Here is a 16,164-nt window from a genome sequence, read left to right as displayed (position 1 = left end):
CAACTGAGCAAACAGCTCATGAATGAGTTAGCAGAGCCACAAGTGAGTTAGCAGGCGGCCCGTCATTAAAAGTTCTCCAGCCCTACCACAAAATGAAATGCTGAAAATTATTTAGTTTATATTAAGTACAACTTATTAAATTGTTAAAGCGTCGCGATTAAAAGAAATTCGGATGTGCAAAGAAAGAGGCAAGCAGAAAGTGACGGCAACGCGAAAACAATAGCGAAAGCTACAGAAAAGTGTGTGTAAGTGCGTGTCTATGTAGCAAATGAAAATGCAGTGAAGTTTTTGTGAAGGCAAATAGAAAAGAAGAAAAGCTGACAACGACAAGTTTAAGGCAAGGAGCGGTAGCGGGATAGCAGCGGCATTACAGGGTGTTATCTCTATACTTACATACACAGAAACCTGTCCACCTGCCAATTGTGAGTCTAATTGCGGGAGAGTTTGTGTTTCATTCATAAAACAAAACAACAAAAAAAGAAGAATGCGAACGTTCAGTTTGTTGGAGCCAAGAGTCCCGCATGCATACATATGTTTGATCCCCTCAACCCTAACACAGCGATATTTATTAGACACACACACACACACACATGTGCATTGATTTTTCCCAACAAACACAACGGAAAACAGGGAAGCGTTTCAAGTGGTTTCTGTTTTTCTTTTCTAGCCCTTTACTAAAATGTTGTCATCATAATTAATAATATATGTATGAAATTTATATCAAAAATACAACTGACGATATACTTTAATAACGGAGTGTCTTCACCCTGTCTCTTTCAAGTCGCACATCCCAGCTAGTGGGTGGGGTTTGGCGGGTGCCGAAAGGGGGGACCCACGTGCATTGCGGCACTTTATTTGTCATTTAAAAGTTATCGTTGGCTTCATCCGCCTAACGGTGCATGCTCTTAGTACATGTACTCTGTATGGATTACTTTAGACCAGGTAAAAACGGAAAAGCAAAGCCATAAAAGCTAGAACAAGAAAGGAAAAATGAAAAGAATATATGTATGTACATATGTATGAATGTATGTATATATATATATATGTATGTATAAGGCACATTTCCGTTTGCTTTAAGTTGGTGTCCAAAACCCAAAATAGACGACAACGCTACTGTCGCTGATCCACAGCTATGTTTATACGAAGCTATATTATCCATTTGTTGTTAATTTGATGCGAATGCTTTCCTTTTATTGTTACTAAGGCTACGATTTTTGTTTACAGAAATGTCAATCCATTCATTAGTGAGATATCTAATTCCAGTCTAATGTTTATTTTGATGTCCCTTGCAATTAAGTAATATTTTTATCTGTAATTAGTTAAATCCAATAGATTTCCAAGTAATTTCACGATATTTAAGCCACGTATGAACTTGTTTATTTATCTGTATTATGTACATATATGTTTGTGGCTTCTTTATGCACTTGGAGCCAGTCAGCGCCACTCAATGCACTTGCAACACGCCATGTTGTTCTTGCAACATGCACCTATGTTTGGCCCACTTGGGAACCCTTCCCACCCCCCGCCAGCCTCTCATTTTTACTGTCTCTCATTTAAATGCCGCAAGTGCTGTCGAGTTTCCTGTTAGTGGTGTATGTGTGTGTGTCTGCATATATGTGTCCACACATTTCTATGTACATATATGTAAGTATTTTGCTCATTAGGGATTAATTTTGCATTACCTGCAATGAATTAAAACTTACTTATACATATATGTACATACATACATACATATATAAATGTTTATAAATGTAAATTTATTGATTTTACTTGAACTTCAAGTAACCAAAACCAGAGGCAACACACACAAATTTTACAGTTAACCCAATTTTTAGCTCCCACTCAAAACTCTCTTGGCTCTCTTCTCCTTCCCCTGCTGTATTTTTGTTTGGTTTGCTCCCCAAAGAAGTTTTCCGTATCTAAAAACAAAACAAGAAATAACAAAAAAAGAAAAGAAATTTTACCTATAAAACATCTGAAGTTGTTATTGTTGTTTCGGTCTCAGGGCAGCTAGCCAACAAACCTACAAATACATATACAATTTTTTGTTGTTTGCTTAGATTTTATATAACACCCCCTTCTGCACGTCGCTCTTTCCCCTCTGTATCCATCTCTCTCCGACTGCATTGACGCCCTGACGGTGATAAATGAATGAATCATGCGAGCAACACCGTACAGTGGAGCAAAATGTATATTTATATGCATTTACTGTGAAGTATTGATTGTTTAAGTGTGCTGATTTTAATAATATGTAGATAGTTGGGCCCTGACGTTTACACTTGGATACCCAATCACTTCATCTATGTTTATCCATGTTTGTCCCACAGTGGCGTTTTCGTCTTCTTCGTTGCTGTCACCGGCAAAAGGCAGACATAGACAGGCGCCAAAGGCAACGCGTTGGAGTCTCGCCCTCTCTCTTTCTCTCTGTCTCTCATCATATGTTTTGCTGCGTTTCTGCTGCCATCACCGCCGCCGCCGCCCACATTCAATGTCCAAGGCATATAATTTGAGTGTTGTTTCTTGTTTTTCTTATTCTTGTTGTAGATCTGAAAATGCGTGAGTTTGTGCGCTAATCGATAATACAGTTGGTGCTTTTGCTACTGCAGGCCAATATGGATGGAAGAAGTAAGAAGGGGGGAGAAGTAGACAAAAACATTCAAACTCTTGTGTTATCGCATAATTCGTTATTTTGTTGTTTTTATTTCCCATTGGACGCGATCGTTAGCGTAGGCGGGAGAAAGAGAGAAAGTGTGGGCATTAGTGAGTATGTGTGTGTGAGAGAGTGGGGTCTCTCTTTTTGCTGTGCCGGCTCTGCTCTAGTGGCAGTGACACTCAAAGCAAAATCCCCAACAGACCAAGTCAGTTCATTCGTCCGTTCATCGTCGGTCTATATAAATATATGTATATATATATGTATGTGTATACATACATTCATTCCGTATATATTAATTTATTTATTTATATTTTTATATATATTTTGTGATTTCGTGTGGGCAAGCACTTTGAGAAAATTATATTATATTTGCCAAAAAAAAATACAAAAAAAATTTCCCCAAACCAAAAACAAAAAACATCAACCACTATATAACACCTAGATCTGTGCCAAATTGTATGACAAACTACAAGTTTTGCAGAACCTTATGACGCGACTGCATTAAAAAGGAAATAAAATAATTTTAGATAAGACTCTCTCTCATGTATGTACATACATACATATGTGTGTGTGTCTGTGTATAGATAACAGAAGAGTACAGGAAATATTTGTACATATTTAAGAAATGAAATCATTACTTTGTTTTTTCTACAATTCGCGCTCTTGATTTTATTTTCTTTTGACTTACAGCTGATTTCCCCTGCTCTGCATCAAAACAGCTGTTCCCTTAAAAAGGAACAATAACAAATAAAACGAGAAGAATAAGAAGAGCAGAGCACATAGAAAAAAAAGTATGTCTAGCGAGGAGGATAAACCACCGGCTCCGCCAGTCCGCTTAACTAGCAATCGTGGTGGCGGAGGCGTTGAACGTGTACCCCTTGCCGGCAGCGGGGCTGGAGGCGGGGGCGGTGATGCGCCGTCTGTTGACATGCGTCCATTGCCCAAAGGTGAGCGAGAGCGTGTGGCCATCAGTAGATGGCTATCATTGGCACGCTATTGACAAAATGTGTACTTATTGTTGCTTGTTCCTCTTTCCCCCATTTAAAGAGCCCGACGATGCTGCCGATCGGAAAAAGAAGACGCTTAAAAATAAGATCAAAGGATCAAAGCCCTCACATACGGATTCCAAACCAAATATTTCCTATCCTACCAATTTTGAGCATACAGTTCATGTGGGTTTCGATGCTGTAACTGGAGAATTTACGGTGAGTTTTAATTACTTTTTAATTTAAATTCTAATCACTTGAGCATTATTTTGTATTGCAATATTATGACTGTTAGTACTTTTTCTTTCTTTGGCTTTACATGTCCGAAAAAAAAACAAAAATAAGAAAAATATCTTACATGCATAAATTAAACAGTCAATTTGAAATCCCCACAAAAGTATTTAAGACTATTCGAAATCCTTTTAAAGAGAAATTTAAAATGAATGTGGAAATTGCAGAGACAAAAATGAATAAAAGATTTTTGATTACAATGACAGTAAATGAGAACGGTTTTAGTTTCATCTCTCTTTGTGGCATTTTCAATGTGCTCTCATTTTTTAATTTATTCAAATTATATCGCATTTTTGCCATATTCTCTTAATGGTTCTCTACATTGAATTCTTCTAATATGCATTATTTGCTCTTCTAAATATATTAAATTATCGATTTTGTATTATGATTTTGTATTATGTATTTCAAGCTGCCAATGAAAGTAAGTAAATGCCGAAATGTTTTAAGCTAATGAAGAAATGCCATCAAATTACCTCCTTTTTGTTGTTGTCATTTGTGTGTTCCCCTACATAAATATAGTCAATGTCTCATTAGCCCAAATCTTGACCTATTATTCTCAAAACAAAAAGAAGAAGAAATTTATGCATTTTATCTACATATAATTTCTTTAGACACTTTTATTCCATACAATCGATGGCTGAACTTTGAATTTTTATAGTTGAAATTGCTTTCATCCTTGATCCTTCCATGTGTGCTTGCCAAATTCTTAATCCTATCAAGAGGGAAATATATGTACTCAAACCTATGCAATTTTTCATATCATAAATGCCGTCTATAAAGAAAATTCTATAAACCATTTGTAATTGTTTTTATTATAATTATTTTAGGGTATGCCAGAGGCATGGGCGCGTCTCTTGATGAACTCGAATATCAGCAAACAGGAGCAGAAAAAGAATCCCCAGGCTGTGCTCGATGTTCTCAAGTGGTTTGACAATACAACCAAGCAGAGGCCAAGTTCCAAATACATGACAAATGCTATAACGACGCATTCGGGTATGATTTGAATTTTACGATTTCTTAATGATGAAAAACTAATCTGTGGTTTTTGTTTGGTTTTGGATATTCCTTAGGTTCCTCGCTGAGTAGAGTGAGCAGTAGCAGTCCGAGCAGTACACCGACTGATTCGGAATTGCATGGCTCAAATAGTGGTGGAAATTTAATTGGTGTCCAATTGGGTAGCATGACTCTGGGTCCGAATGCGAATAATGTAGCTGCTGCAGGGCAAATGCTAAGCAATCATTATCAGCAACAACAACAATTACAGCAGATACAACTACAGCAACATCAACAACAACATCATCATCATCATCATCAGCAGCAACAACAACAACAGCATCATCACATTGGTGGGATCAGTCAATCGCATTCTTATAATTTTGGCGGTCATACGGCCTCCTCATCCGCATCGCAACATTCATCCGCCAATGAGGACGATATGCTTGGTCAGCAGCAGCCACCACCTCCACCAGTGGCATCTCGACCGGAGCGTACGAAATCCATTTATACACGTCCCATTGAGGAATTACAGCCAACGTCTATGCCCCACTCTATACCAGCTGCACCGGCAACCACGCCAACAACGCCCCTACATAATCACAAAGCCGCTATACCGGGAATAACAACAGCCACATCGCCACTACTTACCAACAATGCCACAACGACAACATTGGACAAGAACAAGAATAATGCAAGTGAGTGCAAAAACTCAGAAATAAAGCGGAAAAGACTTTTCCTAGAATTTTTTGTTTCAATTGAATACTATTTTCTTTACTTACCCAAATGCTTAAGACCTTTGCAAACAGTTGAATATAATTTAAAGAAGACTATTTACAATTCTGATAATGATAAAAATGATAACCGATTTTGTAATCCAATTCAGTTTAAGTTCATTTGAACCAAAATCCGATGGAATTAGAATTTGCTAGTAAAGAAATATTCACATTTTTAGAGTTGGTATATGCCTAATATGTATATTAATTAGACTAACCGAAATAACCTGAACTGCAAGGGTCGACTTTTCTATTTCGGAAATGCCGAATTGATTTTAGTTTTATGTTTTTTTGTTGAATGTTGATTTGTATTGTTGATTAATTCTGCCAATTGCCAACTGCTAAATGTCTGATAACAGAATCACTATTATTATTATTATTATTGTTGTCATTTGCATTCTCTGTATTCTGTTATGTTTTGTAAAAAAAAAAAACAAAACAAAAAACGACAAACAAATTCTGCTTGATATTTAAAAAACCAACTGCAACTACAACTCAGCAGCAACAAATCCATCAGCAGCAGCAGCGACAACAGCAACAACAACAACAGAAACAGACGGCGGTTCAACCACTACTAATCTTAGTCGTAACTCTACTTATATTACTACCACAACTACTACTACTACTACTACTAGTACCAATCCTACTGCTACTGCTACTGCTACTACAACTTCTGTTACTCCCAGTGCTAGCCAGGGCACGCAGCAGCTTGTCGCGACAGCAGCAGCAACAACAACAACAACGACTAATCATCATTCTTCTGCTTCCTCCTTTTCATCGTTCCCCTCTTTCCATGATGATGACGATGACGATGATTCTCTATTGCCGCCACCGCCTAATGTATGTCATCTGCCCTCAATCCATTGTCCAACACCGACAACATCAATGTCTTCCGCCCGCAATTCGACAACAACGACAACGGTTTCTGTTCCCCTGCCGCCCTCCATAACGCCTGCCACACCCTGCCATAATGCCGCCACAGACCTATACAATACACATGATCCTACAACTGGATTGGTGGCTTCCACTCCCGGTGCACCCACAGCAGCAGCAGCTGCTGCAGCTGCCACAATTGGTGCAAGTCCTGGCAATCAAATTGCCGTGCCACAAGCATCAGCCGGAGCAAATACAAGAGCAGCCAATGCCAAAAAGAAGAAAATGTCCGATGAGGAAATCCTTGAGAAACTTCGCACCATTGTCTCCGTGGGAGATCCAAATCGTAAGTACACGAAAATGGAGAAAATTGGTCAAGGAGCTTCAGGCACCGTCTACACGGCCATTGAATCTTCAACGGGCATGGAGGTGGCCATCAAACAGATGAACCTATCGCAACAACCCAAGAAAGAGCTGATTATTAATGAGATTCTGGTAATGCGAGAAAACAAACATCCGAATGTGGTCAATTATCTGGATAGCTACCTAGTCTCCGAAGAGCTTTGGGTGGTCATGGAATACCTGCCTGGTGGCTCCCTCACCGATGTTGTAACTGAAACCTGTATGGATGAGGGACAAATTGCGGCCGTTTGTCGAGAGGTATTGCAAGCCCTGGAATTTCTGCATGCCAATCAGGTAATCCATCGAGATATAAAGAGTGATAATATTTTGCTTGGCTTGGATGGGTCCGTCAAGCTGACTGATTTTGGTTTCTGTGCGCAAATTTCGCCGGAGCAATCCAAACGCACAACTATGGTGGGCACTCCATATTGGATGGCCCCTGAGGTAGTTACACGCAAACAATATGGACCAAAGGTAAGAAGTGAATACTGCCTAATCTAAATGATCCCAATTAAATTGTTCTCAATATTGATATAGGTCGATTTGTGGTCCTTGGGCATCATGGCCATTGAAATGGTAGAAGGTGAACCGCCTTACTTAAATGAGAATCCGCTTAAAGCCCTGTACCTCATTGCCACCAATGGCAAGCCAGAGATTAAGGAAAAAGACAAGCTGTCCGCAGCATTTCAAGATTTTCTCGATCAGTGTCTAGAAGTGGAGGTTGAACGTAGAGCCAGCGCCATGGATTTGCTAAAGGTAAGCATGCTCATCCGAAACACAATGACTCGAAAGGAGTAAGAATCGTTTATTGACTTTTTTTTTAGCATCCCTTCCTGAAATTGGCCCGTCCGTTGGCCAGTCTAACTCCTCTTATTATGGCCGCCAAAGAGGCTACCAAGGGCAACTGATTGACAACCAAGAAGAAACAGCTTATTTAACCATTACTAATGAATTACTACTGCAAAAAGCAACAGCAACTGCAACAACAACAACAACCACAATAGCAACAATAATTAATGATTATGCATATGAACAGATGATGAATTATTAATGATTATGATTACTATTATGAATTAATTTATATAAAAAGATAAACAAGAACGTATTATATACATATATAAATATTATACACTGCAATCCGGAGTTGTTGGCCAAATTGCGATACGATCTATCAACACAAACATTAATTTAAAGGTAAATACACATACATATTGTATTTTTTGTTTAAACACAAAATATATATATTACGTATCGGTAATGACAACACTTGCAAACAACCTCACAACAACAACAACAACAACAACAACAGCAATAGCAAACAGAGAAAAAAGAGATTTATTATAGTTCAATTGAATTTTTTCCGTTCTTCTTTTTGGCTAAATATCATCATTAGTAATCCATTAATTGTTATACCAAATCTTATATTTAAAACAAAAAACAAAAAAACAAACAAATCATGTGTAAATCAAGCATTTTAAATGCTTTTCAGCTAATAACTTCATTAATGTTTACGTAGTAATTGGGTAATTTTTTGCATTTAAAACGAAAACTAAGATGATGAAAAAAAAACAAAAACGTATATAAATTAATATAAATAAACACAGTTATCTGTATAAAGCTCATATTATTTGAATCACCTACAACAACAAAAAACAAAAACGATTTCTATAAGAAAAATCCCATCAAGGATGTAACTAACAACTAATTCAATTGACGTAGAGAGTATTATTTAAAACATTTTTTTCAATTGCAATCGCTTAGAGACTTTTCTGCTTTTTAGTAAAAGTTTCAAAACTAGTTTTAACACACAAACACACACACACACATTTGCTTTATGATGTAATAAATACAAATATATTTATATTTTTCAATATGAATTTATTTTATTTCACATTCATTTTTTCTTTTATTTTGTATGCTGCTGATTTTTGTCACTTATAGATTTTGTTATTCATCTTGCTATTTTTATAAAAAGTTGTAAATCAAAAAAACAAAACAAAAGCTAAGAGGGTAAAATTGACATACTTGTAATTGTAATAGAATTTATATAGAACGGAACAAACAAGTCAAGTAGCAATATATTGAAAATTTATATATTATTATACTAGACATAGACACCCACAACATATTCATATATATATAAATAGGAATCACAACTACAAAGCTGTTCAATAAATTGAGGATAGTTTCAACGTAATATATAACTAGATAATAAACGAATAATAGCATGTAAAAAAAAAAAAAACAGACAAAATATACAAATTTTGAAACCAAGAAAAGGATAACAACAACCAGTTACTTTGTGCCTAACCCAAAACAAAACAAAAAAAAAAATCAATGCGAAAAGAAATTCGTTAAAAAGAGAACATCAAGGAAAAAATATTTTATAAATAGTAGTAAATAAATATTAGGAGATATAGCGTAGAGAGCATTCAACTGAAAACACCAGCTAATAAATCGATACAGTTAACGTGGGATTATTGGGTACTTTTAAATCCAAATGGATTTTTTGTAAGAATTATTAAAATAGAAACCATCAATTTAGAATATCAGATTTAATTCAACTTATGATCACTATTCCCATTCTATGTAGTTTCTATTTGTTTATCTACTATCTGAAATTATCAAAAGCTATATCTTTGACATGCCAAGATTCGTTTTGTTGTTCAGTTCTTAGTTTCCTTGATAAACGATTGATATTCTCTTGTTTCGAAAGAGACCAACTGTTGAAGACACTTAGCTTCTACAGACAAAAATATGGGCTCTGCTACTTTGGCTAATGATGTAAATCAGGAATACGAATATATATATTACCGAACAGGCACATCACAAGCATCCATACAACAAGTTTTTTGCTCTTAGTTCCTAAACCTAAAATAACAAAAACAGACAACTACATTTAAATATTTTGCAATAATTTAAATGCAAAATTATAGAAATTATTGTATTTATTTTTAGATATTAGGCAAAGCAAAAAACCAAACAAATAAAACATGAGAACGAATGTGTATTAAACAATAAAATGATAGCGGGATGATTACATGACCATATATATATGTACATTATATATATAAAATGATCAATAAAAATATATTATTACAAAAGTAATTGAACTGCAATTGTGTTCTATTCATTAATTGTTTAAATTTGTTTATTATTCATGTTTAAATATTTAGATGCTAAATAATTTCAAAGTTAAAAATAATAAATTAAGAATAATTTGAATTGGTTAGGGATTTAGGATTGATTATTTGTTGCGGCGCGTAGATTCCGAAGCTGTAGGCGGCGGCGGTGGACCACGTTTATTTAGCTCCTCCAAAAAACTTAAAACAATGGTATCTCTTTCGTCCTCCATGTGATCCAGCACCAAGTAGCTACAGTAAATAGAGAGGAGTATATGAATAAAGAGGGTATATTTTTTATTTAATTAGTGCTGCAATTGATCATACCGCTTATCGTTCTTGAGTATATCCTGGATTTCTTTAAGATGATTCACATTCTCCTTGATGAGATCGCTGCTTTTATGTGTTATAAATTTGCATTCCTGCAATAGTTCACGTAACGCTGTCTTTGCATTTAGTGTTTTGTCCTTTATGTAGTCGCGGAACTCACGTTCGCCTTTATCGGAATTATACTTTAGATATCTTGGATCTTCCTTGATTAATTTTTTAATTTCCTTCCAGGTGCTGGTTAGCTGCAGTGTGGTGATCTCATCAAGCATTTCCCGGAATTTCTCTCGTTTCTTTTTCATCAGATTGTCAATGTGTTCGTTAAAAATTCTATCGAAGGAGTGATTAAGAGATTAGATATAGTTTCATGTACATTTAATATTCTATATATACCTCTCGCGATCATCCCGATCTAGCGTTTCGATCAGTTCCCAGCGATGATCTTTGCGCAATTGCCGCTTTACCTCCTTCCAGGTGTAGTCCGGTGCTCGTACCAAATCCGTAAGCAAAGCTGTAAAATGTCCTATACTTTCATCACGCTTATGATGCTCGCGTTCCTTGTCCCGATCCCGCAAGTGTCCTGCCAAAGTGCGTTGAACTTCCTTCTCCCGCTCCCGAATACTCTGTTCGGCCCTAAGTTTTTTCTCACGTTCCTTTTGCTTTTGTTCCGCTTCATCTTCACGAATGCGTGCCAATTCGCTATTATCGCTGTCGCCAGCCTCCGAATCTTCACCCTCCTCCTAAAAAGTACGGATTTGTATAATAATGATATATTTTTATAAAGTTTTATACGTTTCCCTTTCAAGGTCAACAACTTACCGGGGACTCTCGCCTTCTGCTTTTGTCCGCTTTGCTCTTATCATCTCTATCCTTTGATGATCTTCGATCACGATGCCTGTCCCTGGAACGACTGCGATCACCACGATCCTTGCGACTTTTGTCCTTGTCCTTATCTTTGTCTCGATCTCTTCTGTCAGATTTGCGGTCACGTTGACGTTCTCTTTCCCGTTGTTCTCGCAAATCCCGTTCCTTGCGCTTCTCGTCCTTCATAATATGCAAATAGTCCTCGAAATATTCCTCTCTATAGAGAGAGTCCACCGCACGATATCGTGAGTCTGATTCAAACTTCTTTTTGATATCATACCATCGGGTATGTCTTTCGATATCGTGTCTCTCGCGCAGCATATCCAGAAAATCTTTGCGAATCTATAATATTGGGATATTTGATGGTGTAGGAGTATGGTAAGGGGTTTTGTTTTTGACATGACAGGCATGTGGAAGAGAAAGAGAAATGAATTTAGAAATGCGAATTAGTTTTATCTTTAGAATTGATTTTGGTATTGAACTTACATAGATAGTCATAGATAATAACTTATAAAACTGACTTAAAGTTGCTTATGTCTAGATTCTCTTATTTCTATATGAATGAGAATATAGTTACAAGCTCTCATCCTTGATGCTGAAACAGAATTATATATAATTAATTAAGATGTACTGAAAGAGAATTTATGGGTTTAGTAGTAGGCGCCAACTCTGCTAAGTGAGAGAATAGAAGTGCTTTTGTTAGAAGCAAAAATTTAAACAAGTGTTTATCGGCGTGAGGTGAGATTTTTTTTTACGGATAAGAAAATAATTTGTCTTTAGATTTCTAAAGTTTGTTATGAACTACAAATTAAGAGACTAGAAGAAAGTGGCAGAAGTGTTTAAATAAGGCTCAGAAGCTCAGAAGTTTACATTATTAGAAATCATTAGAGTTTTCAGACAGAAACTAAAGTGTCTTCTCTCAATCATTTAGCAAGGGGCCATTTTTTTTTTTCATTTCAGCAATGCCGAATGTCATATATTAGTAGTTTGCAGAAAACTAAAATAAACATACAATAAATAGGTAAATATACATAAAGATATTAACTAGAATGTTTTTGTTTTGTGAGAACCGTGGTAAGAATCCGAGAGTGTAGGAAATTGCAGGACCAAGTTGAAGTTCATGAATTGCCTTAATATCAGACCACATTAATGAAAAGTAAGGAAGCAGACTGCTTTATTTTCAGTATAAAGTAAAACGGACTATGTTTAATTTATGCTTTTTATTTGATTTGCCCTGATCTTTGTTTCACTTATATTCGGTTCATTCCACAATTCTCGTTGTGATTTTACATTATTTCATGTTTTTTGCCTTTTTAAAACAAAACGATAATATTGGGTTATTTTAATTATGTATTATTCATACTGTTTGCTCAGCGCCGGAAGAATGGACGGGCACCTGCACACACGTAGTTCTTGCTATCCAGCTCCAGTTCCAGCTTGATGATCCGTCCTGTTCCAATTCCAAAATCAAATGATGTTGATTGTTGCAAACATCGTGTTGGTTCATTTACATACAATTACATTATCATCTTCATCACATCATCATCTTAAATCATCTTCATCTTTATCATCTTGGTCACATCATGTTCAATTGACCATATATTCCTGGGGCGCGGGGCGGGAATTGGAAATCACACCAACGATTATCAAGTTAAACCTTTTTTTTTTAATTTTTATGATTTTTTTTTTTTGGTTTTCCATATATTTGTTATGAAACAAATTGTTAATTTTTTTTTTTTTGTTTTTTTGTTTTGGTAACTCACTCACTTTAGACAACGACGACAAGAATTTGATGTTGGTGTTTGCTGTATCTGGTTGCTGGTTGGTTCATGATTGAGGGACGTGCTTTAGTGCTCTTTAAACTGTTAGCTAGCTAGTGGCTACAACATTGCAACAATATGTGGACATTTGGCAACCGGAACCGCTCGGTCAAGGGCACAAGCTACAAATGCAATCGTTCAGGGTTCAGTTTGGTTCGGTTTCGGTACGGTTGGGTTCGTATGTGGTTCACACGTTGTTTATGTTTTAAAATTAACAAAAAAGTCAATCAAATCACATTATGTATAATAAGATAATTTAAAATATTTATATAATTATAAAGGTATATATATATAAAAAATCGATATGTTCATGGGCTGAATATGTGCATATAATGTACATTATCATCATCTTCATCATCTTCTTCATCATCAATTATCATCATTAGTTATTCCATTCAGAGCAAATACGTAATTATGTCGGGAATCAGCAATACTTGCCGCCTTTTTAAATGCATACCTGATCTTTCTTTAGCTGTTTATCCTCCTTTTCGTGGCGTCGCACTTCAACGATGTATTCGTTGAAGAGACTTTCGCGTTCGCGCACCTTTTCGATGGCACGGTATCGCTCATCTTTAGCATTTCTTTGACTAAATTCGGAGAATGACGACCTGGGAAACAATGTGGGGAGAGTGTTAGTAATTGATTGGCGAACTTAGCATAACTTAAATTTTGCTGATTTTACTTACTTGCCATGCAGTTTGCATTCCTCCATGAGTTTACGGAAGTCATCCCGCTTTTGTCGCATTTTGTTGCGTTTTTCCTTACGCTCTTCCTCGGCTCGATCTTTCACATACTTTTCAAATACCTGTTTTCGCTCCTTTGATGTAAGCAGCAAATAGCGTGGATCAAAGACAATCTTATGTAACTCCTTTTCCCAGGTGCTGAATGCAGACACATCCTTTTCTCTCAACATCTCCTTGAATTGGGTGACACGTTGCTCTAGTGGAACCAGGGCACGCTCTTTAGCTGCACGTTGTTCGGCCTCCAAGGCAGCGTCTTCGGCTCGCTTCGATTTTGTTACTGAATCGTAAATGGAATGTGTGAAATAAAGGTCAATTAATTGGTGAATTAGTTCCACTTACAGGTTCGAACTCTCTTTGTGGGTACTTCCTCCACACTAGATTCAGATTCAGTACGAATTTTAATGATTCCATCGTCCTCTTCCTCTTCTGGTTCTATCCTCTGGACTTCTTGAAGTTGTTGCTGTTGAACTGGCGCTACCTCCACGAATTCACGAGATGCTTCCACAGTTGACTTGGCCTCCGCCTCTTGGGATTTCTCTTGATCAGTTTTTAATTGCTCCGGTCGCTCATTCACGGCCTTGTCAACATCTTCACGATTCATCAGATCCTCGGGTCGATCCCAGACCGAAGTTCTTGTCGATGGATTGTAAAAGAAAACACGTGCATCTCCTGTCCAGACCACACACCAGGGAGTGCCTGCTATAGGCGTGCTGGTAACTGGACGGGATTTGTCCGTCTGCTTGGCATTGGCTGCTGCTGCAGCTGCCTTCTTTTGTTGTTCCTCCTCCTTTTTTCGCTTCTCTTCGGCTGCTTTCTTTGCCTCCTTCTCTAAGGCGGCTGCCTGTGCCGCCTTCGTAGAGGCAGCCGCAGCTGCAGCCGCTGCAAATGCCATTTGTGGATCATAACCAGGTGCTGTACCTGGTGGCAAATGCATCATCGGATTGGGAAGTAAATGATGTGGAGGCGGAGCAGCCACTGTCGGAGGCGTTATTCCCGAATGGGCGGCCATGCGGGCTGCTTCCATATCGCGTAGTGCCTGCGGTTTTTCCCACACAGATTCCCCACGCTGGGCATGAAAATAATATGGCCGTCCGTCCGGTGCACGATGCTCGGACCATTCGGCAGCTCTAGCAATCACTGCTGGATCTATGACTCCGGGCTTAATGATCAGTTTTTGAGCTGGCTTATCCCCACCAACACCTGTTGGTGGTGGACCATGCGGCTGTTGCCAAGGTGGGATGCCTACTCCCCAGGTAGGAGCAGCAGCCGCAGGTGCTGCACCAGGAAAGCCGTAGGCCGGCGGTGGCATACAGAATGGTGGCTGCCCAAATCCTGGAGGTGGTTGAAATAAAGGCGGTGGTTGTTGTCGCACATTCGGCGGAGGTTGAGAGAGAAGTGCGCCGGGTGTAGCAGCAGTCGAAGGCGGTGGCTGACTCATTAGGTGTGGTGGTGGTTGAGAGGTAAGATGCGAGATCTCTGGAGCCTCTGTGACTTTTGTGACTGGCGGCGGTCTTTTTGCGATCTCCTCGACTTCGCTCTGGGTCATGATCTTGATGTTTGGACCATCAGGACGTGTCCATGTCGTTTCTCTTGTGACTGCGTGATAATAATACGAACGACCATCCTCGGCCTTTGTCTCCACCCAAATATCTGAACTGGGCGCCGGGGTTACTCCATTCGCTGGAGGCGGTTGTTGCTGCTGCTGCAGTTGTTGTTGCTGTTGGGCCTGCTGCTGTAAGGCCGTATGTTCTCCAATAGGTCGTCCACTAAATGCATTGAATCCCGGGGGCTTGGTCCTAAGAAAAAAAAAACAACAGAGAACTCGTAACCTAATTCTGTTTCGATTTCACATGTACTTACCACTGTGACTCGATTGGCTTTTCCTTTATACTAGCCGCTATGGCAACTGCAGCCCCCACTTCAACAGCTACCCCATTCGATCCATCTTGACTGCCACCACCACCACCACCACCATTCAAGCCCCCCGCTCCCACGCCTAAGCCAGGCACAGCAGCTTCTTGTGGAGATCGATTGCCGTTACTATTTTCATCTTCCGTCGGACTAGCGCGTTCACTATCCATGCTTTCATTGCTTTCCATTGCACAGATTCGGCTTTTTCTATCGCTTTTCACACGAAGAAAAATTTTTCATCCGCCGCTAGTAAAAATTCAATGATGCCAGACTGAAGGTTCATAAATATTCGATAACACCGATATAAGCCAATATCAACTCTAAAGTCAAAGGGAACTAGAGAATCGAAAATTTCATATATTTTGAAAACGTTGAAATTTATATATAGTCAGTTATGGCAGTA

The 16,164-nt window shown here is 38.1% G+C and overlaps 2 protein-coding genes across 5 annotated transcripts; one reads left to right on the top strand and one right to left on the bottom strand.

Annotated features, from left to right (window-relative positions):
• The first annotated feature begins 66 nt into the window (after nt 1–66).
• Nucleotides 67–8,810, top strand: LOC6647872 (serine/threonine-protein kinase Pak). 2 transcript variants are annotated; one of them, XM_023178487.2, is made up of 8 exons: nt 67–245; nt 3,344–3,600; nt 3,701–3,858; nt 4,758–4,923; nt 5,001–5,621; nt 6,682–7,448; nt 7,512–7,730; nt 7,799–8,810. In XM_023178487.2, the coding sequence occupies exons 2-8, from the start codon at nt 3,447–3,449 to the stop codon at nt 7,880–7,882; spliced, it is 2,169 nt and encodes a 722-aa protein (XP_023034255.1). In that variant the 5' UTR covers nt 67–245; nt 3,344–3,446; the 3' UTR covers nt 7,883–8,810. The 2 variants fall into 2 exon arrangements, with proteins under 2 accessions (XP_023034255.1, XP_002070640.1); XM_002070604.4 differs by having other exon boundaries at nt 67–422.
• Nucleotides 8,811–10,139: 1,329 nt separating this feature from the next.
• Nucleotides 10,140–16,044, bottom strand: LOC6647873 (transcription elongation regulator 1). Of its 3 annotated transcripts, XM_002070605.4 has the most exons (8): nt 15,711–16,042; nt 14,190–15,646; nt 13,794–14,127; nt 13,565–13,715; nt 11,243–11,629; nt 10,817–11,163; nt 10,424–10,753; nt 10,140–10,348 (listed from the first exon to the last, which is right to left on the bottom strand). In XM_002070605.4, the coding sequence occupies exons 1-8, from the start codon at nt 15,947–15,949 to the stop codon at nt 10,222–10,224; spliced, it is 3,372 nt and encodes a 1,123-aa protein (XP_002070641.2). In that variant the 5' UTR covers nt 15,950–16,042; the 3' UTR covers nt 10,140–10,221. The 3 variants fall into 3 exon arrangements, 2 of the variants coding, with proteins under 2 accessions (XP_002070641.2, XP_023034527.1); XR_002724283.2 differs by lacking the exons at nt 10,140–10,348; nt 10,424–10,753; nt 10,817–11,163; nt 11,243–11,629 and adding exons at nt 12,819–12,944; nt 13,055–13,229 and having other exon boundaries at nt 15,711–16,044; XM_023178759.2 differs by lacking the exons at nt 10,140–10,348; nt 10,424–10,753; nt 10,817–11,163; nt 11,243–11,629 and adding an exon at nt 13,037–13,229 and having other exon boundaries at nt 15,711–16,044.
• Nucleotides 16,045–16,164: the final 120 nt, after the last annotated feature.

Source organism: Drosophila willistoni, chromosome 3R (assembly GCF_018902025.1).
Source record: "Drosophila willistoni isolate 14030-0811.24 chromosome 3R, UCI_dwil_1.1, whole genome shotgun sequence".
Taxonomy (NCBI): domain Eukaryota; kingdom Metazoa; phylum Arthropoda; class Insecta; order Diptera; family Drosophilidae; genus Drosophila; species Drosophila willistoni.
Note: the sequence above shows the minus strand (reverse complement) of the source record. Positions and strands in the feature narration are given on the sequence as shown.